Source organism: Ranitomeya variabilis, chromosome 1, assembly GCF_051348905.1.
Source record: "Ranitomeya variabilis isolate aRanVar5 chromosome 1, aRanVar5.hap1, whole genome shotgun sequence".
In the NCBI taxonomy this organism is placed as follows: domain Eukaryota; kingdom Metazoa; phylum Chordata; class Amphibia; order Anura; family Dendrobatidae; genus Ranitomeya; species Ranitomeya variabilis.
Genome location: NC_135232.1, coordinates 262,320,309 through 262,343,169, shown reverse-complemented (window position 1 = coordinate 262,343,169; position 22,861 = coordinate 262,320,309). Strand labels below are relative to the sequence as shown.

At 43.6% G+C, this 22,861-nt stretch overlaps 1 protein-coding gene across 1 annotated transcript in view; it reads left to right on the top strand.

The window, feature by feature from the left end:
- The window catches only part of CDC45 (cell division cycle 45), a 64,797-nt gene that overhangs the window by 23,021 nt on the left and 18,915 nt on the right, over window positions 1–22,861 (top strand). The window contains exons 4-8 of the mRNA XM_077293410.1: window positions 5,178–5,315; window positions 5,412–5,561; window positions 6,298–6,356; window positions 18,950–18,998; window positions 20,597–20,658. Of these exons, the coding sequence (XP_077149525.1) occupies window positions 5,178–5,315; window positions 5,412–5,561; window positions 6,298–6,356; window positions 18,950–18,998; window positions 20,597–20,658 (458 nt within the window). The remainder of the gene's footprint in view (window positions 1–5,177; window positions 5,316–5,411; window positions 5,562–6,297; window positions 6,357–18,949; window positions 18,999–20,596; window positions 20,659–22,861) is intronic.

Sequence of the window (22,861 nt, the reverse complement as noted above, 5' to 3'; positions counted from 1 at the left end):
GCAACACATGCAAAAGTTGCCTCACACAAAACTTGCACATACTCAAAAGGCACCACACATAAAACTCGCCACGCGCAAAACTCGCCATGCGCAAAACTTGCTGCACACAACTTGCTACACTAACCTGTCACATGCAACTCGACACACAAAAAGTTGCTACACGCATGTCGCCACACAAAACTCATCTCACAAAAGTCCCTACATGCATGTCGCCACACGCAACTCAACACACACAACTTGACACACGAAACTCGCCCTAAAACACACACAAGTCTGGTATTATCCTTCAAAAATAAAAATCTGATTAATAAGCAGACAAACTACAAGAGCAACAAATGTACCATATAGGAACCCGGCAGCTGTCAGTCACATGACCAGTCTATTATGTGTATGTGTGAGCTAATATATACTGCCAGGGGGTGGGCTTACTGTTGGCTGGGGATTTATCAGGCTGCCATTTTAGCTTAAAAATACTGAGGTAAAAATACTGACCAAATAACGTGTGAACGAGGGCTAATACAGGAGGAGATGACATACAGCTATATACTATATACAGGAGGAGATGACACACAGGTATATACTATTTACAGGGGAGATAACACACAGGTATATACTATATACAGGAGGAGATGACACACAGGTATATACTATATAGAGGAGGAGATGACATGCAGGTACATACTACATACAGGAGGAGATGACACACAGGTATATACTATATACAGGAGCAGATTACCTACAGGTATATAGTATATACAGGAGGAGATGACATACAGGTATATGCTATGTATAGGAGGAGATGACATACAGGTATATACTATATACAGGAGGAGATGACACACAGATATATACTATATACAGGAGATTACATACAGGTATATCTAATATATAAAGCTGAATGTGTGTATGTATGTATGTGTGTATGTCCGGGATTGGCATCTGCACCGTCGCAGCTACAGCCACAAAATTTTGCACAGTCACACGTCTGGACCCCGGGAGCGTCATAGGCTATGTTGTGAGGTGAAATTTTAACCCCGCGCGTTCCAATTCACCAAACAATTTTGCCCCTATCTACATAATGGGGAAAAAGTGAAGGGAAAAGTGTTGGAGGAAAATTGACAGCTGCCAGATGTGAACAATGAGGACTTAAAGAATGAGAGCGATGGCGACAAAGAGTATATACCGTACAGTTGCTAAGGTGGAGCCCTGACATGGGATACTCACCACACACGGGGATATGAACACAAACACAAAATGCACCACACACTACCACGTGCTTGAACACATATACGACCCTCAGCACACAATTCACCACACACACACCAACCTCGCCACATAAAAGTCGAAACACAAAAGTCACCACTCAAAACTCGCAACGCGCAAAACTCACCTCATGGAAAACTCACCTCATGCAAAACTTGCACACACAGAAAAATTGCCACATGTACAAAAGTTGCACCACATGCAAAAGTTGCCTCACACAAAACTTGCACATACTCAAAACGCACCACACATAAAACTCGCCACGCGCAAAACTCGCCATGCACAAATCTTGCTGCACACAACTTGCTACACTAACCTGTCACATGCAACTCGACACACAAAATGTTGCTACACGCATGTCGCCACACAAAACTCATCTCACAAAAGTCGCTACATGCATGTCGCCACACGCAACTCAACACACACAACTTGACACATGAAACTCGCCCTAAAACACACACAAGTCTGGTATTGTCCTTCAAAAATAAAAATCTGATTAATAAGCAGACAAACTACAAGAGCAACAAATGTACCATATAGGAAATACGGCAGCTGTCAGTCACATGACCTGTCTATTATGTGTATGTGTGAGCTAATATATACTGCCAGGGGGGAGGGCTTCCTGTTGGCTGGGGATTTATCAGGCTGCCAATAGCAACCAATCACAGCTCAGCTTCTATTTTGCTACAGTTAATTAACCTGAGCTCTGATTGGTTAATATAGGCAACAAAGACATTCTCAGTATCACAAAGCTAATATATGTTGTGAAATTCTTCTATTAGCTTGGTTTTTGCCTTTTAATAATTACATTTCTATCTATTTGTTTTGTGGTTTTTGTGTGCAGAATAAATTTTTGTTAACACATTCTATTTTGCTAACAGCAGTCATTAACCCGGGCGAAGCCGGGTAGTACAGCTAGTCTAATATATAAAGCTGAATGTGTGTATGTATGTGTGTGTGTATGTCCGGGATTGGCATCTGAACCGTCGCAGCTACAGGCACAAAATTTTGCACAGTCACACGTCTGGACCCCGAGAGCGTCAAAGCTATGTTGTGAGGTGAAATTTTAACCCCTCGCTTTCCAATTCACCAAACAATTTTGCCCCTATCTACATAATGGGGAAAAAATGAAAGGAAAAGTGTTGGAGGCAAATTAACATCTGCCAGATGTGAACAAGGGGGACTTAAAGAATGAGAGCGATGGCGCCAAAGAGTATATACTGTACAGTTGCTAAGGTGGGGCCCCGACATGGGATAATCACCACACCACCACGGGGATATGAACACACACACAAAATGCGCCACACACTACCACGTGCTCGAACACATATACCACCCTCAGCACACATTTCACCACACATACACCAACCTCGCCACATAAAAGTCGAAACACAAAAGTCGCAGCGCAAAACTCTCCACATGCAAAACTCGCCACACGTGCAAAACTCACCTCATGGAAAACTCGCCACATGCAAAACTTGCACACGCGGAAAAATTGCCACATGCACAAAAGTTCCAACACATGCAAAAGTTGCCTCACACAAAACTTGCACATACTCAAAAGGCACCACACATAAAACTCGCCATGCGCAAAACTTGCTGCACACAACTTGCTACACTAACCTGTCACATGCAACTCGACACACAAAAAGTTGCTACACGCATGTCGCCACACAAAACTCATCTCACAAAAGTCGCTACATGCATGTCGCCACATGCAACTCAACACACACAACTTGACACACGAAACTCGCCCTAAAACACACACAAGTCTGGTATTATCCTTCAAAAATAAAAATCTGATTAATAAGCAGACAAACTACAAGAGCAACAAATGTACCATATAGGAATCCGGCAGCTCTCAGTCACATGACCAGTCTATTATGTGTATGTGTGGGCTAATATATACTGCTGATTTATCAGGCTGCCAATTTAGCCTACAAATACTGAGGTAAAAATACTGACCAAATAACGTGTGAACGAGGTCTAATACAGGAGGAGATGACATACAGATATATACTATATACAGGAGGAGATGACACACAGGTATATACTATTTACAGGGGAGATGACACACAGGTATATGCTATATACAGGAGGAGATGACACACAGATATATACTATATACAGGAGAGATGACACCCATGTATATACTATATAGAGGAGATGACATACAGGTACATACTACATACAGGAGGAGATGACATACAGGTATATACTATATACAGGAGGAGATGACACACAGGTATATACTATATACAGGAGCAGATTACCTACAGGTATATAGTATATACAGGAGGAGATGACATACAGGTATATGCTATGTATAGGAGGAGATGACATACAGGTATATACTATATACAGGAGGAGATGACACACAGATATATACTATATATAGGTGAGATGACACACAGGTATATACTATATACAGAAGGAGATTACATACAGGTATATACTATATATAGGAGGAGATGACATACAGGTATATACTGTATACAGGGGAGATGACACACAGCAGGTATATACTATATACAGGGGAGATGACATACAGGTATATACTACATACAGGAGATGACATACAGGTGTATACTATATATAAGGGAGATGACAAACATGTATATACTGAGGTGAAAATGAGAGGTGTGAGGTGAAAATGAAAAGGTGTGAGTGCAAAATGAGAGGAGTGAGGGAAAATAGTGGAGTGATCGGAAAATGACAGATGTGAGGTCGAAATGACAAGTGTTAGGGGGGAATGAGAGGTGTGAGGGGGAAAATGAGAGGTGTGAGGGGGAAAATGAGAGGTGTGAGGGGGAAAATGAGAGGTGTGAGGGAGAAAGTGAGAGGTGTGAGGGAGAAAATGAGAGATGTGAGGGGGAAAATGAGAGGCGTGATGGGAAAATAAGAGAAGTGAGGTGCTATAACTAACCACAGATATTTACTATGCCCAGGCAACGCCGGGCTCTTCAGCTAGTTAAATATATAGAAGCTACTAAGTGGAGGAAACCCAATCGTTGTTCATGTCCTTTCAGGGAGCTAGGAAAGGGTTTAAAGTCTGAGTACCTTAGCAAGGTGGATTGGGGAGGCTATTAGTATAGCTTATGTGGCCAGTAGTGTGTCAATACCAGAAGGCATCACTGTACTCGAGCGATTGTGACTTCTTGGGCAGAGAAGGTGGGGGTATCAACCAGATATGTAAGGCAGCAACTTGATCCTCTCCTTCAACCTTCTATAGGCACTTCAGGCTGGATGTACAAGCGGTGCTCCCTCCCCCTAAGCTGGATTGTTAATTCTATATAAATCTCTCAGGTGGTGGTGTCATGGGTGAAGGAAAAATCTGTTACTTATTGGTAATGGGATTTTCCAGAGCCCATGACAGCACTGCTAATTACCAATCCCCCCCCCCCCCCCCCATCACCGGTTGTGGGTGCACTTTTCAGGTGGAGTGATTACATTTAGAGTTATAGAGTGTGGTGATAACTTGGTGAAGGCATGTATTAATTGTTTGGAGGTCCTCTCGTGCTCTGTAAATTAACTGATGTGCAGTAGAGGTGCCACCCTTTCATTTCATTAGGTTTCCTGCCCTGGATGGGAGGATCCTCTCTCAGGTGGTGCTGTCATGGGCTCTGGAAAATCCCATTACCGGTAAGAAACTTAGATTTTTAGACAAATGCTGTTGTAAAGAGCCACTTAAAAGACGATATTGGGATACAGGATTCTGAACATCTTTCTCCATAGCAGGTTTGAACAGTTATAGGATCTGACAGTTTAACTTTAAATCCTTGTTTGCAGACTTCATTCATAAGTTTCCTCTTGTTATTCTGATCAACATTGTAAAAAAAAAATAAAAAATGTATAACAGCTTCCACTGTAATCTTTTCTTTTTTTTTTTTAATTTTTTTATTTTTTTTTTTTAGTTCCAGTACTTTGTCCTGTTAAATTGTGGTGCAAACGTTGATCTTTTGGAAACTCTGCAACCTCAGGAAGAGACCGTTTTTTTCATATGTGACACCCACCGACCAATAGATGTAGTAAATGTATACAATGATACCCAGGTATGTCTGGAATGTATGATAATTAATAGAATTAATATTTTATTTTTGTTTTGCAATCAGGAGTACATTGAGAATAATTATTTATGTGTTACACAGATAAAGTTACTTATTAAACAGGATGATGATCTTGAAATACCTGCCTATGATGACATTTTCCGGGATGATGAAGATGAAGAGGAGGAAGACGATTCTGGGAATGAAAGTGAAGGCTCCGAGCCATCTGGAAAGCGCAGGCGCTTTGATGAGGTACCGTAAAATTAAATAGTTAATCACACATTATGCATTTGGATCTTTTTGATAACACCTTCAGCACGTTGGTTTTTGCTTTTGCGACCTCTTCTTCCAAGAGCCATAACTTTTTTTTATATTTCTGTCAACATAGCCATATGAAAGCTTGTTTTTTGCAGGATGAGTTGTACTTTTGAATTACACAATTTTTATTTGCCATGTTACCTGTATGGTAAAACTGACCTGGTAATATGATTCTCCAGGTCAGTACAGGTACAAAGATACCAAACATGAATAGTTTGTTTTTCATTTAAGTGGTGAAAAAAAAATCTGAAATTTGTATGAAAAACTTTTTGCGTTTGAGGTCATTTTCCAAGACCCGTAGCGTTTTCATTTTTCAGTCTCTGGGGCTGGGTGTTGGCTTTTTTTTGTCCCCTGACCTGATGGTATTTATTGATACCATTTTGGTGTAGAAGTTTTGATCGCCTCTTAATGCATCTTATTGCAAAGATGTGGCAATAAAACCAGATCAAAGTCGGGAACACAACATATGCAACGTAAATATGCATCAAGGGATTAAAGGTGTTCTCTGGCGCCACTCACTTCAGCATCAGGGAGTGAATGGTGCAGATGATGTGTTCGCTGATACCCACCAGTCATGCACATGGTATGCTATGTAACTAAATTCTAAGCATGTTGGATGTGATTGCAAAACCTCTAAAATGATTCATTTACTTTTACTTTTCTTTCAAAGGGAGCTGTAGAAAGACGAATTGAGAGAAGACGTCAGAGAAGAGAGTGGGAGGCACGTAGGTAAGATGAGGATGATTAGATTTATATATTGTGATGCTCTATAGTTCGTAAATATTAACCCCTTTCTGTCATCGGACGTACTATTCCGTCCATGTGGGGTGGGCCCTAATTCCCAAGGACGGAATAGTACGTCCAGCACGATCGGCCGCGCTCACGGGGGGAGCGCGGCCGATCGCGGCCGGGTGTCAGCTGCCTATCGCAGCTGACATCCGGCACTATGTGCCAGGAGCGGTCACGGACCGCCCCCGGCACATTAACCCCCGGCACACCGCGATCAAACATGATCGCGGTGTGCCGGCGGTACAGGGAAGCATCGCGCAGGGAGGGGGCTCCCTGCGTGCTTCCCTGAGACCCCCGGAGCAACACGATGTGATAGCGTTGCTCCGGGGGTCTCCTACCTCCTATCCCTGCAGGCCCCGGATCCAAAATGGCCGCGGGGCTGCATCCGGGTCCTGCAGGGATCACTTCCGGGTGCCGAGCAGGCTGCAGATGAAAGCTGCAGCCTGCACGGCTGTAAGTGAGATCGGAGATCTGTAATGTCCCCCCCTGGGACAAAGTAAAAAAGTAAAAAAAATTCCCACATGTGTAAAAAAAAAAATAAAAAAAAAAATTCCTAAATAAAGAAAAAAAAAAAATAATATTCCCATAAATACATTCCTTTATCTAAATAAAAAAAACCAAACAATAAAAGTACACATATTTAGTATCGCCGCGTCCGTAACGACCCCACCTATAAAACCATATCACTAGTTAACCCCTGCAGTAAACACCGTAAAAAAAAAATAAATAAAAAAAAACGAGGCAAAAAACAACGCTTTATTCTCATACCGCCAAACAAAAAGTGGAATAACACGCGATCAAAAAGACGGATATAAATAAACATGGTACCGCTGCAAACGTCATCTTGTCCCGCAAAAAACGAGCCGCCATACAGCATCATCAGCGAAAAAATAAAAAAGTTATAGTCCTCAGAATAAAGCGATGCCAAAATAATTATTTTTTCTATAAAATAGTTTTTATCGTATAGAAGCGCCAAAACATAAAAAAAATGATGTAAATGAGGTATTGCTGTAATCGTACTGACCCGAAGAGTAAAACTGCTTTATCAATTTTACCAAACGCGGAACGGTATAAACGCCTCCCCCAAAAGAAATTCATGAATAGCTGGTTTTTGATCATTCTGCCTCACAAAAATCGGAATAAAAAGCGATCAAAAAATCTCCCGTGCCTGAACATGTTATCAATAAAAACGTCAACTCGTTCCGCAAAAAACAAGACCTCACATGACTCTGTGGACTCAAATATGAAAAAATTATAGCTCTCAAAATGTGGTAACGCAAAAAATATTTTTTGCAATAAAAAGCTTCTTTCAGTGTGTGACAGCCGCCAATCATAAAAATCCGCTAAAAAACCCGCTATAAAAGTAAATCAAACCCCCTTTCATCACCCCCTTAGTTAGGGAAAAATAAAAAAATTAAAAAAATGTATTTATTTCCATTTTACCATTAGGGTTAGGGTTAGGGTTGGGGCTAGGGTTAGGGTTGGGGTTAGGGTTGGGGCTAGGGTTAGGGTTGGGGCTAGGGTTAGGGTTAAGGCTACAGTTAGGGTTGGGGCTAAAGTTAGGGTTAAGGGTTGGGGCTAAAGTTAGGGTTAGGGTTTGGACTACATCTACGGTTGGGAATAGGGTTGGGATTAGGGTTAGGGGTGTGTCTGGGTTAGAGGTGTGGTTACGGTTACCGTTGGAATTAGGGTTAGGGGTGTGTTTGGATTAGGGTTTCAGTTATAATTGGGGGGTTTCCACTGTTTAGGCACATCAGGGGCTCTCCAAACGCGACATGGCGTCCGATCTCAATTTCAGCCAATTCTGCGTTGAAAAAGTAAACGGGGTATCAGCGTACTCGGAACACATTGGAGAACAACTTTTGGGGTCCAATTTCTCCTGTTACCCTTGGGAAAATACAAAACTGGAGGCTAAAAAATAATTTTTGTGGAAAAAAAATATTTTTTATTTGCATGGCTCTGCGTTATAAACTGTAGTGAAACAATTGGGGGTTCAAAGCTCTCACAACACATCTAGATGAGTTCCTTAGGGGGTCTACTTTCCAAAATGGTGTCACTTGTGGTGGGTTTCTACTGTTTAGGTACATTAGGGCCTCTGCAAATGCAATCTGACGCCTGCAAACCATTCCATCTAAGTCTGCATTCCAAATGGCGCTCCTTCCCTTCCGAGCCCTCCCATGCGTCCAAACAGTGGTTCCCCCCCACATATGGGGTATCAGCGTACTCGGGACAAATTGGACAACAACTTTTGGGGTCCAATTTCTCCTGTTACCCTTGGGAAAATACAAAACTGGGGGCTAAAAAATAATTTTGGGGTGAAAATGTTTTTTTTTTTTTTTCACGGCTATGCGTTATAAACTGTAGTGAAACACTTGAGGGTTCAAAACTCTCACAACACATCTAGATGAGTTGCTTAGGGGGTCTACTTTCCAAAATGGTGTCACTTGTGTTTTTTTTTTTACTGTTTAGGTACATTAGGGCTCTGCAAACGCAATGTGACGCCTGCAGACCATTCCATCTAAGTCTGCATTCAAAATGGCGCTCCATCCCTTCCGAGCCCTCCCATGCACCCAAACAGTGGTTCCCCCCCACATATGGGGTATCAGCGTACTCAGGACAAATTGGACAACAACTTTTGGGGTCCAATTTCTCCTGTTACCCTCAGGAAAATACAAAACTGGGGGCTAAAAAATAATTTTTGTGGGAAAAAAATGTTTGTTTTATTTTTACGGCTCTGCATTATAAACTTCTGTGAAGCAGTTGGTGGGTCAAAGTGCTCACTACACCTCTAGATAAGTTCCTTAGGGGGTTTACTTTCCAAAATGGTGTCACTTGTGGGGGGGTTTCAATGTTTAGGCACATCAGTGGCTCTCCAAACGCAACATGGCGTCCCATCTCAATTCCTGTCAATTTTGCAGTGAAAAGTCAAATGGCGCTCCTTCCCTTCCGAGCTCTGCCATGCGCCCAAACAGTGGTTTACCCCCACATATGGGGTATCAGCGTACTCAGGACAAATTGTAAAACATCTTTTGGGGTCCAATTTCTTCTCTTACTCTTGGGAAAATAAAAAATTGGGGGTGAAAAGATAATTTTTGTGAAAAAATATGATTTTTTATTTTTACGGTTCTGCATTATAAACTTCTGTGAAGCACTTGGTGGGTCAAAGTGCTCACCAAACCTCTAGATAAGCTCCTTAGGGGGTCTACTTTCCAAAATGGTGTCACTTGTGGGGGGTTTCAATGTTTAGGCATATCAGGGGCTCTCCAAACGCAACATGGTGTCCCATCTCAATTCCAGTCAATTTTGCATTGAAAAGTCAAATGGCGCTCCTTCGCTTCCGAGCTCTGTCATGCGCCCAAACAGTGGTTTACCCCCACATATGGGGTATTGGCGTACTCAGGACAAATTGTACAACATCTTTTGGCGTCCATTTTCTCCTGTTACCCTTGGTAAAATAAAACAAATTGGAGCTGAAGTAAATTTTGTGTGAAAAAAAAGTTAAATGCTCATTTTTATTTAAACATTCCAAAAATACCTGTGAAACACCTGAAGGGTTAATAAACTTCTTGAATGTGGTTTTGAGCACCTTGAGGGGTGCAGTTTTTAGAATGGTGTCACACGTGGGTATTTTCTATCATATAGACCCCTCAAAATTACTTCAAATGAGATGTGGTCCCTAAAAAAAAAATGGTGTTGTGAAAATGAGAAATTGCTGGTCAAATTTTAACCCTTATAACTCCCTAACAAAAAAAAATTTTGGTTCCAAAATTGGGCTGATGTAAAGTAGACATGTGGGAAATGTTACTTATTAGTATTTTGTGTGACATATCACTGTGATTTAATTGCATAAAAATTCAAAGTTGAAAAATTGCAAAATTTTCGCCAAATATCCGTTTTTTTCACAAATAAACGCAGGCAATATCAAAGAAATTTTACCACTATCATGAAGTACAATATGTCACGAGAAAACAATGTCAGAATCACCGGGATCCGTTGAAGCGTTCCAGAGTTATAACCTCATAAAGGGACAGTGGTCAGAATTGTAAAAATTGGCCCGGTCCATAACGTGCAAACCACCCTTGGGGGTGAAGGGGTTAAAGACCAATTAAATTCAGTTTAATATTGCTAATGCTTTGCACCTCTGGGAATTCCTTCATAACTATTGGAAAACCATTCTAGGTGAAGATCTGATGAAGCGGTTTTAGAGAATAGCAAGAGGTTGTAAAAGAGTATAAGAGATGTGCTTTGGGAAATCTAAGGTTTATAGGGAATCTGTCAATGGATATTTGTGTAGTATACTAATGGTATCCTGAAAGGGCTATCCAAATCCTATTTCAGGATATTTAACCTTTATTTATCTATGTTGCCCCATTGTGTTCATGTAAGCCCCGGGCAAATTTATTATCGTGCGCTGGCAAGTCAATCATATGTAAATGGAAAATGAATATTCACCCTTTCCCTCAACCATAATGCCGCCCACCATTCTGCACTGCTGTATGCCTGAGGATCACATCACAATCCTTTGACAGGCCATCAGCTCTCCTGACCTGAGGGTTACAGCTGCATAGAAATACATGCTGTCACGCTGAGGTTAGGAGAGCAGACGGCCAGTCCAAGGATTGCGATATGATCCCCGGGCGAGTAACTCGGCAGTTTGACTGCTCCTAATCAGTGACGCTGGCTGGGATGGGTGGGCTAGATTATCGGCGGGTGAAGAAGTGAATATTCATTTCACATTTAAATCCGCTCTGGCAAGTGAAGCGTATGTAAATGCCAAATAAATGTTCACCCCTCCCAGCCGGTTTCACTGATTTAGTCAGATTGCCGTCTTATTCTCCCGAGGATCACAAAGCAATCCTCGGACTGGCCATTTGCTCTCATGACGTGAGCGTGACAGCATGTATTTCTATTCAGCTGCCACTCTCAGGTCAGGAGAGCATACAGCCAGTCGGAGGATTGCAATGCGATCCTCGGGCGAGTAGCACAGCAGTCTGACTGAATCAGTGATGCCAGTGCAGAGAGGTGTATGACAATAAATTTGTCTGGGGCTTACAGGAACACAACGGGGCCACGTAGAGAAACAAGTTGCATATCTTGAAAATGCTGCCCAAGCCCTATTTATCAATCACCGTTGACAGCAACATGAGACGGGATCTCACCACCAAGGACCGGAAACCTATAGACTAAAAAGGCAGCACCTCTCCCTCGCATCAGTTGGATTCCTGTTCTTGATGGGGGAACCTGTGCAGGCTTACCTGTGAAGACTTAGAAGACGAAAGTACCTTCCCAGATCTGGCCCGGCCGTCTCAGGCAGGGATCCCTTCTCTGCCTCAGCTGGTGCAGGATGTCTAGAAGCACTATGGTGGGTCCAAGGCTACTTCACACGTGAGATGGCGCAAGGTGAGCGGCATTCCCTGACTGGGGATGGACGGCTCTGGCATGGCGCAGGCGAGTGTAGCAGTGGCTTGCCCTGTTATGGCCTCCCCGCGACGCGTGGCTGAAACCAGAAGTGATGAGTGGTGACGCGGCCAGGGGGCGCAGCTGATGACGTTGTCCAGTGACGTGCCCAGGGGGTGACTGCACCAGAGTGTTACACCGGTAGGTGTGTGGAGGATGCGGGAAGATGCTCCCTGTGGGAGATGTGATGATGACGGCATGAGGAGGTGTCAGACTTGAGCCGGAGGTACCTGTGAGCACAGATACTAATATAAAGGTAAGGTGGCGCCTCTGCTCAGGGCTTCCTATATCACTTGTAAGATTTGAGACAGATTTGGAGCAGCCGCATGGGAAGCTCCAGGAGCGAGTGGAGCATCGTCATTCCCGTGTCAGTAGAGGGGGCAGTCGAACCACAGAGAGACGGGAGTTGTCTAGGGAGAGCAGATCCAGTCAGGGAAGCTCCAGCAAAGTGGACAAATCCACAGCCTCCATGGATGATCTCCCGGGTGAGATGTCTGTCCTATAATCAGAGGTACCAATTGATTACGGCAAGATGGTAACTGATCTTTGTGAAAGTTCACTTTGTAAGGTGGTTCCCCTTCTTTCTTGTCATTTATTGCCAGGTAAAGAAGTATGTGGCTAAAACCAAGCACAAAGAATATGCTCTGCGTAAGACCTTATTGCCCGATAAGCCAGAAGAGGCTCTGTTAGTCCTGTACAGAGCAGACAGTGGTGGAAGAAGACCCCTAGCTTTACCACCGGTTTAAGGTCCATCATAAGAGCAGAGATTAGAGTCCCTTAGATCCCTTTCCCAGAAAGAGGTACAGAAAGGGAAGAAGGATAGAAGGGTTAGGCTACTTTCACACTTGCTTTTTTTTTTAATCCGTCGCAATTCGTTGTTTTGGGCAAAAAAACGGATCCTGCAAATTTTCCCGAAGGATGCATTTTTTGCCCATTGACTTGTATTGCCGACGCATCGTGACGTATGGCCATACGTCGCGTCCATCGTGCACTGGATCCGTCGTGTTTTGGCATACCGTCGGCACGAAAAAACGTTCAAGGGAACGTTTTTTCATATATGTCATGTCTGCCATTTTCTACCGCGCATGCGCGGCCGGAACTCCGTCCCCTCCTCCCCGGACTTCAGAATGGGCAGCGGATGCGTTGAAAAACTGCAACCGCTGCCCACGTCGTGCCAAATTTTCACAACGTGCGTCGGTACATCGCGCCAACGCTTAGCGACGGAGCCGTACCGACGCAAGTGTGAAAGAAGCCTTAGGGAGGCATCCCCGACATCTGACGTTTCCACTAAATCTGACTTCGGTGATGACTTGGTGCTTCTTCCTTACTGAACTCCGCATCAGATAGTGAGTCAGGGCGCCATTGTTTTCCTCTTGAGGAAGTGGACAGGCTAGTGAAATTAGATCCACTATGGGCATTATGGATACTAGACCTGAGAAGTCAGTGCAGAATATAATGTTCCGAGTCCTAGACCAGAGGAAACGAAGGTCCTTCCCATTGAATGAAAATATCAGGGCTTTAGTGCAAAAAGAATGGAAGAAGATTGAAAGGAAGGGCTCCCTACCACCTTCTTTCAAGAGAAAATACCCCTTTGACGAGTCATCTTAGTCGTTAAGGGAGAAAGCCCCTAAGCTGGACATTGCAATAGCCAAGGCTTCCAAAAGAGCTTCTCTCCCCTTTCATGATATGGGGGCATTGAGAGATCCCCGGGAAAGAGAAGCAGACACATTTCTTAAAGGGAACCTGTCAACAGGATTGTGCGCAGTAACCTACACACAGTGTCATGTCAGGTTGGCGCCGTTATACTGATTAAAATGATACCTTGGTTGATCAAATCCGTTTTGTGGTTCTTTTTCTATCTTTATTTTCAGTTTTGTGTTAATGATATGCTCGTGCCCCGGGGCGGGCCTGTGGGGGGTCTTCATGTGGTGCTCTGATTAGGTATTCATAATGCAGACTGCTGACAGGTCACTGATCCCTCACTGACCCGCCCCCTAGTTTGCATAATGAATATCTGTATATACTGAAGGGAAAAAAAAAACTTTCTGCAGGCAGGTGCCAGCAGTCACGGCCAGGATATATGCTAGGACTTGGAGAAAATGTTTATCCTCTTCAGGGTCAAAGAGGGAGCTCCAGTGGGGAATTTCTTGGAATTTTTGCAGAAAGGCCTTGAGATAGGGGTTTTCCACCAGTACCCTAAAAGTGTAGGTGGCGGCACGTGGGGCGCTGTACAGCTGTGATCTGGTTAGTAATTATTGAGTTTCACTATTTAAAACAGTATCATTAAGATATAGGCCCATTTCTAAAGTAAATTTAATACCGTGGCACTTAACCCCTTCCCGACCTTTGACGCATACGCTGCGTCATGAAAGCCGGTGCCAATCCGAACTGTGACGCAGCGTATGCGTCATGGAATGATCGCGTCCCTGCAGATCGGGTGAAAGGGTTAACTCCAATTTCACCCGATCTGCAGGGACAGGGGGAGTGGTGCTTCAGCCCAGGGGGGGTGGCTTCACCCCCCCGTGGCTACGATCGCTCTGATTGGCTGTTGAAAGTGAAACTGCCAATCAGAGCGATTTGTAATATTTCACCTAAAAAACTGGTGAAATATTACAATCCAGCCATGGCCGATGCTGCAATATCATCGGCCATGGCTGGAAATACTGAAGTGACCCCTCCCCACCGATCGCCCCCCCAAGCCACCGATCGCCCCCCCAAGCCACCAATCTGTCCCGTAGTCCCCTCCGTCCTGTGCTCCACTCCCCCGTCCTCCTGTCCGCTCCCCCCGTGCTCCTATGTCACCCCCCCGTGCTTCGACGCCCCCCCCCCCGTGCCCCGATCTCCCCCCCCCCCCTTATACTTACCGAGGCTCCCGGTGTCGGTCCGTCTTCTCCATGGGCGCCGTCATCTTCCAAAATGGCGGGCGCATGCTCAGTGCGCCCGCCGAATCGGCCGGCAGATTCGTTACAAGTACATTTTGATCGCTGTGGTAGGTTCTATCACAGCGATCAAAATAAAAAAAATAATAAATAAACCCCCCCTTTATCACCCCCATAGGTAGGGACAATAATAAAATAAAGAAAATATTTTTTTTTCCTTTTCCACTAGGGTTAGGGTTAGAACTAGGGGTAGGGTTAGGGGTAGGGTTAGGGTTACGGGTAGGGTTAGGGGTAGGGTTAGGGTTATGGCATGTGCACACAGTGCGGATTTGGCCGCGGATCCGCAGCGGATTGGCCGCGGATCCGCAGCGGATTGGCCGCTGCAAATTCGTAGCAGTTTTCCATCAGGTTTACAGTACCATGTACACCTATGGAAAACCAAATCCGCTGTGCCCATGGTGCGGAAAATTCCGTGCAGAAACGCTGCGTTGTATTTTCTGCAGCATGTCAATTCTTTGTGCGGATTCCGCAGCGTTTTACACCTGTTCCTCAATAGGAATCCGCAGGTGAAATCCGCACAAAAAAACACTGTAAATCCGCAGGTAAAACGCAGTGCCTTTTACCTGCAGATTTTTCAAAAATCGTGCGGAAGAATCTCACACGAATCCGCAACGTGGGCACATAGCCTTAGGGTTGGAATTAGAGTTAGGGTTGGAATTAGGGCTAGGGTTGGAAATAGGGTTAAGATTAGGCTTGTGGTTAGGGTTACGGATAGGGTTAGGGGTGTGTTGGGGTTACAGTTGTGGTTAGGGTTGGGATTAGGGTTAGGGTTGGGATTAGGGTTAGGATTAGGGATAGGGTTGGAATTAGGGTTACGGGTGTGTTGGGGTTAGGGTTGTGGTTAGGGGTGTGTTGGGGTTAGGGTTGTGATTAGGGTTATGGCTACAGTTGGGATTAGGATTAGGGGTGTGTTGGGGTTAGTGTTGAAGTTAGAATTGAGGGGTTTCCACTGTTTAGGCACATCAGGGGTCTCCAAACGCAACATGGCGCCACCATTGATTCCAGCCAATCTTGCGTTCAAAAAGTCAAATGGTGCTCCCTCCCTTCCAAGCCCCGACATGCGCCCAAATAGTGGTTTACCCCCACATTTGGGGTACCAGCGTACTCAGGACAAACTGGGCAACAACTGTTGGGGTCCAATTTCTCCTGTTACCCTTGCAAAAATAAAAAATTACTTGCTAAAACATAATTTTTGAGGAAAGAACAATTATTTTTTATTTTCACGGCTCTGCGTTATAAACTTCTGTGAAGCACTTGGGGGTTGAAAGTGCTCACCACACATCTAGATAAGTTCCTTCAGGGGTCTAGTTTCCAAAATGGGGTCACTTGTGGGGTGTTTCTACTGTTTAGGCACATCAGGGGCTCTGCAAACGCAACCTGACGCCCGCAGAGCATTACATCAAAGTGCATTTCAAAACGTCACTACTTCCCTTCCGAACCCCGATGTGTGCCAAAACAGTGGTTTACCCCCACATATGGGGTATCAGCGTACTCAGGAGAAACTGGACAACAACTTTTGGGGTCCAATTTCTCCTGTTACCCTTGGGAAAATAAAAAATTGTGGGCTAAAAAATCATTTTTGAGAAAAGAAAATTTATTTTTTATTTTCATGGCTCTGCGTTATAAACTTCTGTGAAGCACTTGGGGGTTCAAAGTGCTCACCACGCATCTAGATTAGTTCCTTGGGAGGTCTAGTTTCCAAAATGGGGTCACTTGTGCGGGAGCTCCAATGTTTAGGCACACAGGGGCTCTCCAAACGCGACATGGTGTCCGCTAATGATTGGAGCTAATTTTCCATTCAAAAAGCCAAATGGCGTGCCTTCCCTTCCGAGCCCTGCCGTGCGCCCAAACAGTGGTTTACCCCCACATATGGGGTATCATCGTAATCAGGACAAACTGGACAACAACATTTGGGGTCCAATTTCTCCTATTACCCTTGGGAAAATAAAAAATTCTGGGCTAAACATTTTTGAGGAAAGAAAAATTATTTTTTATTTTCACGGCTCTGCGTTATAAACTTCTGTGAAGCACCTGGGGGTTATAAGTGCTCACTATGCATCTAGATAAGTTCCTTGGGGGGTCTAGTTTCCAAAATGGGGTCACTTGTAGGGGAGCTCCAATGTTTAGGCACACAGGGGCTCTCCAAACGCGACATGGTGTCGGCTAGCGATGGAGATAATTTTTCATTCAAAAAGTCAAATGGCGCTCCTTCCCTTCCGAGCCTTACCATGTGCCCAAACAGTGGTTTACCCCCACATGTGAGGTATCGGTGTACTCAGGAGAAATTGTCCAAAAAATTTTAGGATCCATTTTATCCTGTTGCCCATGTGAAAATGAAAAAATTGAGGCTAAAATAATTTTTTTGTGAAAAAAAAAAAGTACTGTTTCATTTTTACGGATCAATTTGTGAAGCACCTGGGGGTTTAAAGTGCTCACTATGCTTCTAGATAAGTTCCTTGGGGGGTCTAGTTTCCAAAATGGGGTCACTTGTGGGGGAGCTCCAATGTTTAGGCACACGGGGGCTCTCCAAACGCGACATGGTGTCCGCTAAAGATTGGAGCCAATTTTTCATTGAAAAAGTCAAATGGCGCTCCTTCCCTTCCGAGCCCTGCCGTGCGCCCAAACAGTGGTTTACTCCCACATATGAGGTATCAGCGTACTCAGGACAAATTGGACAACAACGTTCGTGGTCCAGTTTCTCCTTTTACCCTTGGGAAAATAAAAAAATTTTCGCTAAAAGATCATTTTTGTGACTAAAAAGTTAAATGTTCATTTTTTACTTCCATGTTGCTTCTGCTGCTGTGAAACACCTGAAGGGTTAATAAACTTCTTGAATGTGGTTTTGAGCACCTTGAGGGGTGAAGTTTTTAGAATGGGGTCACTTTTGGGTATTTTCAGCCATATAGAACCCTCCAACTGACTTCAAATGTGAGGTGGTCCCTAAAAAAAATGGTTTTGTAAATTTTGTTGTAAAAATGAGAAATCACTGGTCAAATTTTAACCCTTATAACTTCCTAGCAAAAAAAAAATTTGTTTCCAAAATTGTGCTGATGTAAAGTAGACATGTGGGAAATGTTATTTATTAACTATTTTGTGTCACATAACTCTCTGGTTTAACAGAATAAAAATTCAAAATGTGAAAATTGCGAAATTTTCAAAATCTTCGCCAAATTTCCATTTTTTTCACAAATAAACTCAGAAATTATCGACCTAAATTTACCACTAACATGAAGCCCAATATGTCACGAAAAAACAATCTCAGAATCGCTAGGATCCGTTGAAGCGTTCCTGAGTTATTACCTCATAAAGGGACACTGGTCAGAATTGCAAAAAACGGCAAGGTCATTAAGGCCAAAATAGGCTGGGTCATGAAGGGGTTAAATTTGGTCCTGACAGCCTTAACAGACTTTCTTTTTGAACCCATGGAATCTGCATCCCTGAAGGTTCTTTCACTTATAACGGCTCTGATAGTAGCATTGACGTCAGCCAGAAGAGTCAGTGATATTGAGGCTCAATCTATGGCCCCACCATTCACCCAAATCCTAGATGATAGGGTAGACCAAGGCCTGTCACTCATCCACCTGTTACTGATCAATGTTTAAGCTACAAATGCTGGTCCAAGCCCTGTCCAATGCATCCTTGCTGCGCAATTATACTATTTATACTCTTCATCAGTTGATTTTCCTGGTGTACGCCCCTAATTGGAGCTGTTTTGACCCCTTGAAGGTGTTTTGTATGCATTTTGTTTTGCCTCATTGAATTCAATTGGGTTCGGGTATGTTCGGCGAACCTTGGGACATTCACCGAACCTTGAAAGGATCGCTCTTCTCTAGTCATGGGTTCCAAAAATTCCCATTACCGGTAAGTAACTAAGTTTTTAAGGATGCTATTAGTATACTACACAAAAATCACCTGACAGATTTCCTTGAATGCATATTATGGGTTATTTTCACACGTATTTCTATATGTATTCCTTTGTGGTTATATGTATTCCTTTGTGGTTTTGCGGCCCTCAGTCAGAATCTACAATGTGCACATTCCAATAAAAACGAGGAAAACCATTGCAGGAACAGGTGTGTCCAATTGTTTGACCGGTACTTCGTCTTAAACACTTATAATTTTATTTCTAACTTACAGGAGGGAGATCCTTTTTGACTATGAGCAGTATGAATACCATGGAACATCTGTGAGTAGTGGTTTGTCCACATCCTGACCCTCTTATATAATCTTTTTGCACCCTTATTTCGGGATGGCAGGAGGGCATAGGAGTGGGGTGAGGGTTGCTAGGCACAGTATATATTTTTTTGTAAACAATTCTTTTTCACTTAAAGGGGTATTTCCATCTCCAAGATGTTATCACAAGATGTAGTAGGTGTAATAATATTAGTAAATTCCTTCAATTAGAAATGTAGTATGGTTTTTCTGATTCCCTAATGTCCCCTTTCTCATGTGCAGGCATTGCAGGAACTCTGGTATCCATGGTTACAACCACTAGCAACTAGCTAACTCAGTATATCAGTGGTCGTACCTATGGATACCTAAGGTCATGCAATGCCTGCACATGAGGAAAGAGACATAACGAATCAGAAAAACTATATTACATTTCTAATTGTAGGTATTTGTTAATATTATTATTAGACTTACTATATGTTGGGATCGGATCTTTGAGATGTGAATCACGATCCACCCGCCGCTATTAACTAGTTAAATGCCGCTGTGAAACGCATCACGTGATCGGGGGTCAGTGATGTGTCGGCATGACAACCAGAGGTCTCCTTAAAGACCTCTATGGTTGTTGATGACGGATTGCTGTGAGCGCCACCCTGTGGTCGGCGCTCATAGCAACGCAGTAAATCTACTACATAGGGGCAATCTGACGATCGCTCATATGTAGCAGAGCCGATCAGGCTATGCCAGCTTCTAGCCTCCCATGGAGGCTATTGAAGCATGGCAAAAGTAAAAAAAAAAAAAAAATGTATAAAAATATAAAAGTTTAAATCACCCCCCCTTTTGCCCCATTCAAAATAAAACATTGAAAAAAAATCAAACCTACACATATCTGGTATCGCCGCATTCAGAATTGCCCGATCTATCAATAAAAAAATAGGATTAACCTGATCGCTAAACAGCGTAGCGAGAAAAAAATTCGAAACACCAGGTAATTGCAGGTATTTGTTAATATTATGGTTACGACTATTCATGTAGTTAGTTAGCTGTAAGTGGTTGTATCCATGGATACCTAAGCTTCTGCAATGCCTGAACATGGTGTAAGCAACAACGAATCAGAAAAACTGATACCTTATTTGTTATTGTCTACCATACAGTCTGGTGTTCCTTGTCCCCTGCTACACTTTTGTTATATACCTATTGTTGGTTTTTTTAATTGTAATTTTTAAATTAATTTTAATAAATTCTTTTTATCTCATCAATTGTTTTTTGCATGTGCATAATATTATTACAATATTTTTAACTGATTTTTGTGTAATCATGATTTTATAATTATTAATAAAATTATAATTATTCATTATTTTATAGTTTTTCTTGAATACTTTTTTTGGGTAATAGATTTTATTTGGTATTCATAGTTTTATATTCATACTCTGTTGGTATTTCTAGTCCTGATAATTGGAGATATTTTCTAATATTATTACACCTGCTACATATTGGGATATGATCTTGGAGATGGGAAATCCCCTTTAAAGCTTTTATGTAACTATTAGTTATTATTTTTGACTGTGTGATCATTCTGTGCTTATATCTTGTGTTTACTTCTTGCTTTGCTAGTCCGCTATGATGATGTTTGAATTGGCCTGGATCATGTCAAAGGATTCTAATGACATGTTGTGGTAAGTGATGTACAGTAGCTCGTACATAGGAAATGTGGAACTACTACTGCAAAAGAAAAGTGAGAGTTGCAGTTAGGTCAGGCTTCAAGCAGACCTGTACTTTCAACAAACTTTGCATAGATCAATAGTACAGGAGATTTGTAAGAAACTTTGTATCTTATCAGAATTGGCCACCTTCATGAATTTTCAGGCACTTCTTACCCTCCCCTTGCCTCCTGAACTCATTTGTGAATTCATTGTGGAATAGCAGCTCCATCTTGATCCGAGTTGACAGACTGCAGATGTTATGTGACACAGGAGAGTGGTGAGGAGCAGGGAAGGGAACAGAGGTAGGCAGTAAAACATACGTCAGAGGTTGATTCAGACCAACACAGCTCAGCTCTGCTGTATAATATTCTCCTTGGTGCTGCAGCTATTCTCTGGGAGCTAAAATGTGAATGAAGGGCAGGCATTATTTCCCTCTGTGCTACGTTGTCTATGGGAAAAATCAATGCAACTCATTTACTGCTTTCTGCTCCGAACAGATTACGGGTTACAGATATGACATGCAAAGGGGAAAACTGGTGAGAATGCAGGATATTAGTCACATAATGGCCAGATATAGGCCCTGATTCATCAAGACCAGCATTTTTTTTTCTGGATGGCCTTGATGTGAGAGTGTGGGGGTGTTGCACAGTCACACACCTTATCCATGAAGAGGTGCACACCTCTTCATAAATGTCAAGTGTCTGACGAGTGCTGTATGCGTTACACAATAAACCTTACTCCATATACGGAGGAATTCACCGCACACTCTTTTGTTGAAGGATGCTTTTAATTTAACCCCTTTCCGACGTTAGGCGTAATAATACGCCCACGTCAGACTCCCTCCCTTTGATGTGGGCTTCGACTCTGAGCCCAAATCTTTTCTGGCATATGTCAGCTGTTTTGAACAGCTGACATGTGCCTCTAACAGCTGCGGGTGGAATCGTGATCCAACCACAGCTGTTAACCTGTTAAATGCCGCTGTCTATTTCTGACGGTGTCATTAAACTCGCGCTTCCGGCGAGCACGCCAGACATCCTGCCTATCGGTGACCATTTCTCTTGATCGCTGGTCACTAATGGGTTGGCATGACAACCAGAGTTCTCCATCAGACCTCTATGCGATCTGATCATCGCCTGTATCTAGCAGAGCAGATCAGACAAGTGCTGCTTCTAGTCTGAGTGTCAGCCAAACCAGATCTCCACTTTGCACTGACGAGGGGCAGTACCCCGAAACAGTGTCTGCAAATTGAGATTCTGGTTTGGCTTTTATCCTAAGTCATGTGACAAGGCTCTTTAAAGGGTCGACATTGACTGTTAGGATTGCTACTTCCAATAGGTGGCACTAGAGTTCTAGTTCTACTCTCTGAAGAGACAATTTGCATAATGAGCATATTTCCCAGAGGAGCATTGCGGCTTTGTCTCCTCATCTCGGCATGCTTAGTGGAGCGCCCCCAGACGCAGGGCCGCGGGGTACTCGATACCGGGCCTCTCTGTCTCGGTCCTGGGGTTGTCACGGTGGCTAGACCCGGTCCGTGACCCTGCTAAGGGGCATCCAATGAAAGGTGTGATGGTGGTGCGTGGTGCAAGTCGCGATGAATAACGAGGACACAGGGTTGCAGTCTCTTTACTGAAGGCTTCAGGATCCACAATCCAGAGCACTGCTAACAGGGCTGGCTGAGACCGGCCGGTCCGATGGCACCTCCAGAGTTTCCTTTGCAGGTGGAAATCAGTGCCTACCTTCTAGCGCCTGTGTGTTGTACTTCCCTGCTGAGCACCACGGGATAGTCCTCACAACTGTTGTGTCTGTTTCTGATGTTCTTCTCTCACAACTCGTATCTATTCTGATGTTCTTTCTCTGTCCCCCAGATGATATGGATAGGACGCACCCGTATGACGGGTAGGCCTGGAGTTCTTCCGGGACCCTAGCGTCGCCCCTCTCCCAAAATTGCCCCCTATGTCTGCTTAGGTGATTTAGGTGAGGCAGCCAACTTATAATTAACTGCCCTGCCGCTGTTTGAAGTAATGCTTGGAGCCAAATACTTCCTCGGCGTTCCGGCTACGCACCTCAGTAGGATGTTGCCATGATCTTAAGGCACGACTCCTACTGGCTTTATCTCCTTTTTGCTGCGATCTCGTTTCTCACTTCTCCACAGTAAACCTCGCTTCGTTTCCTTCCT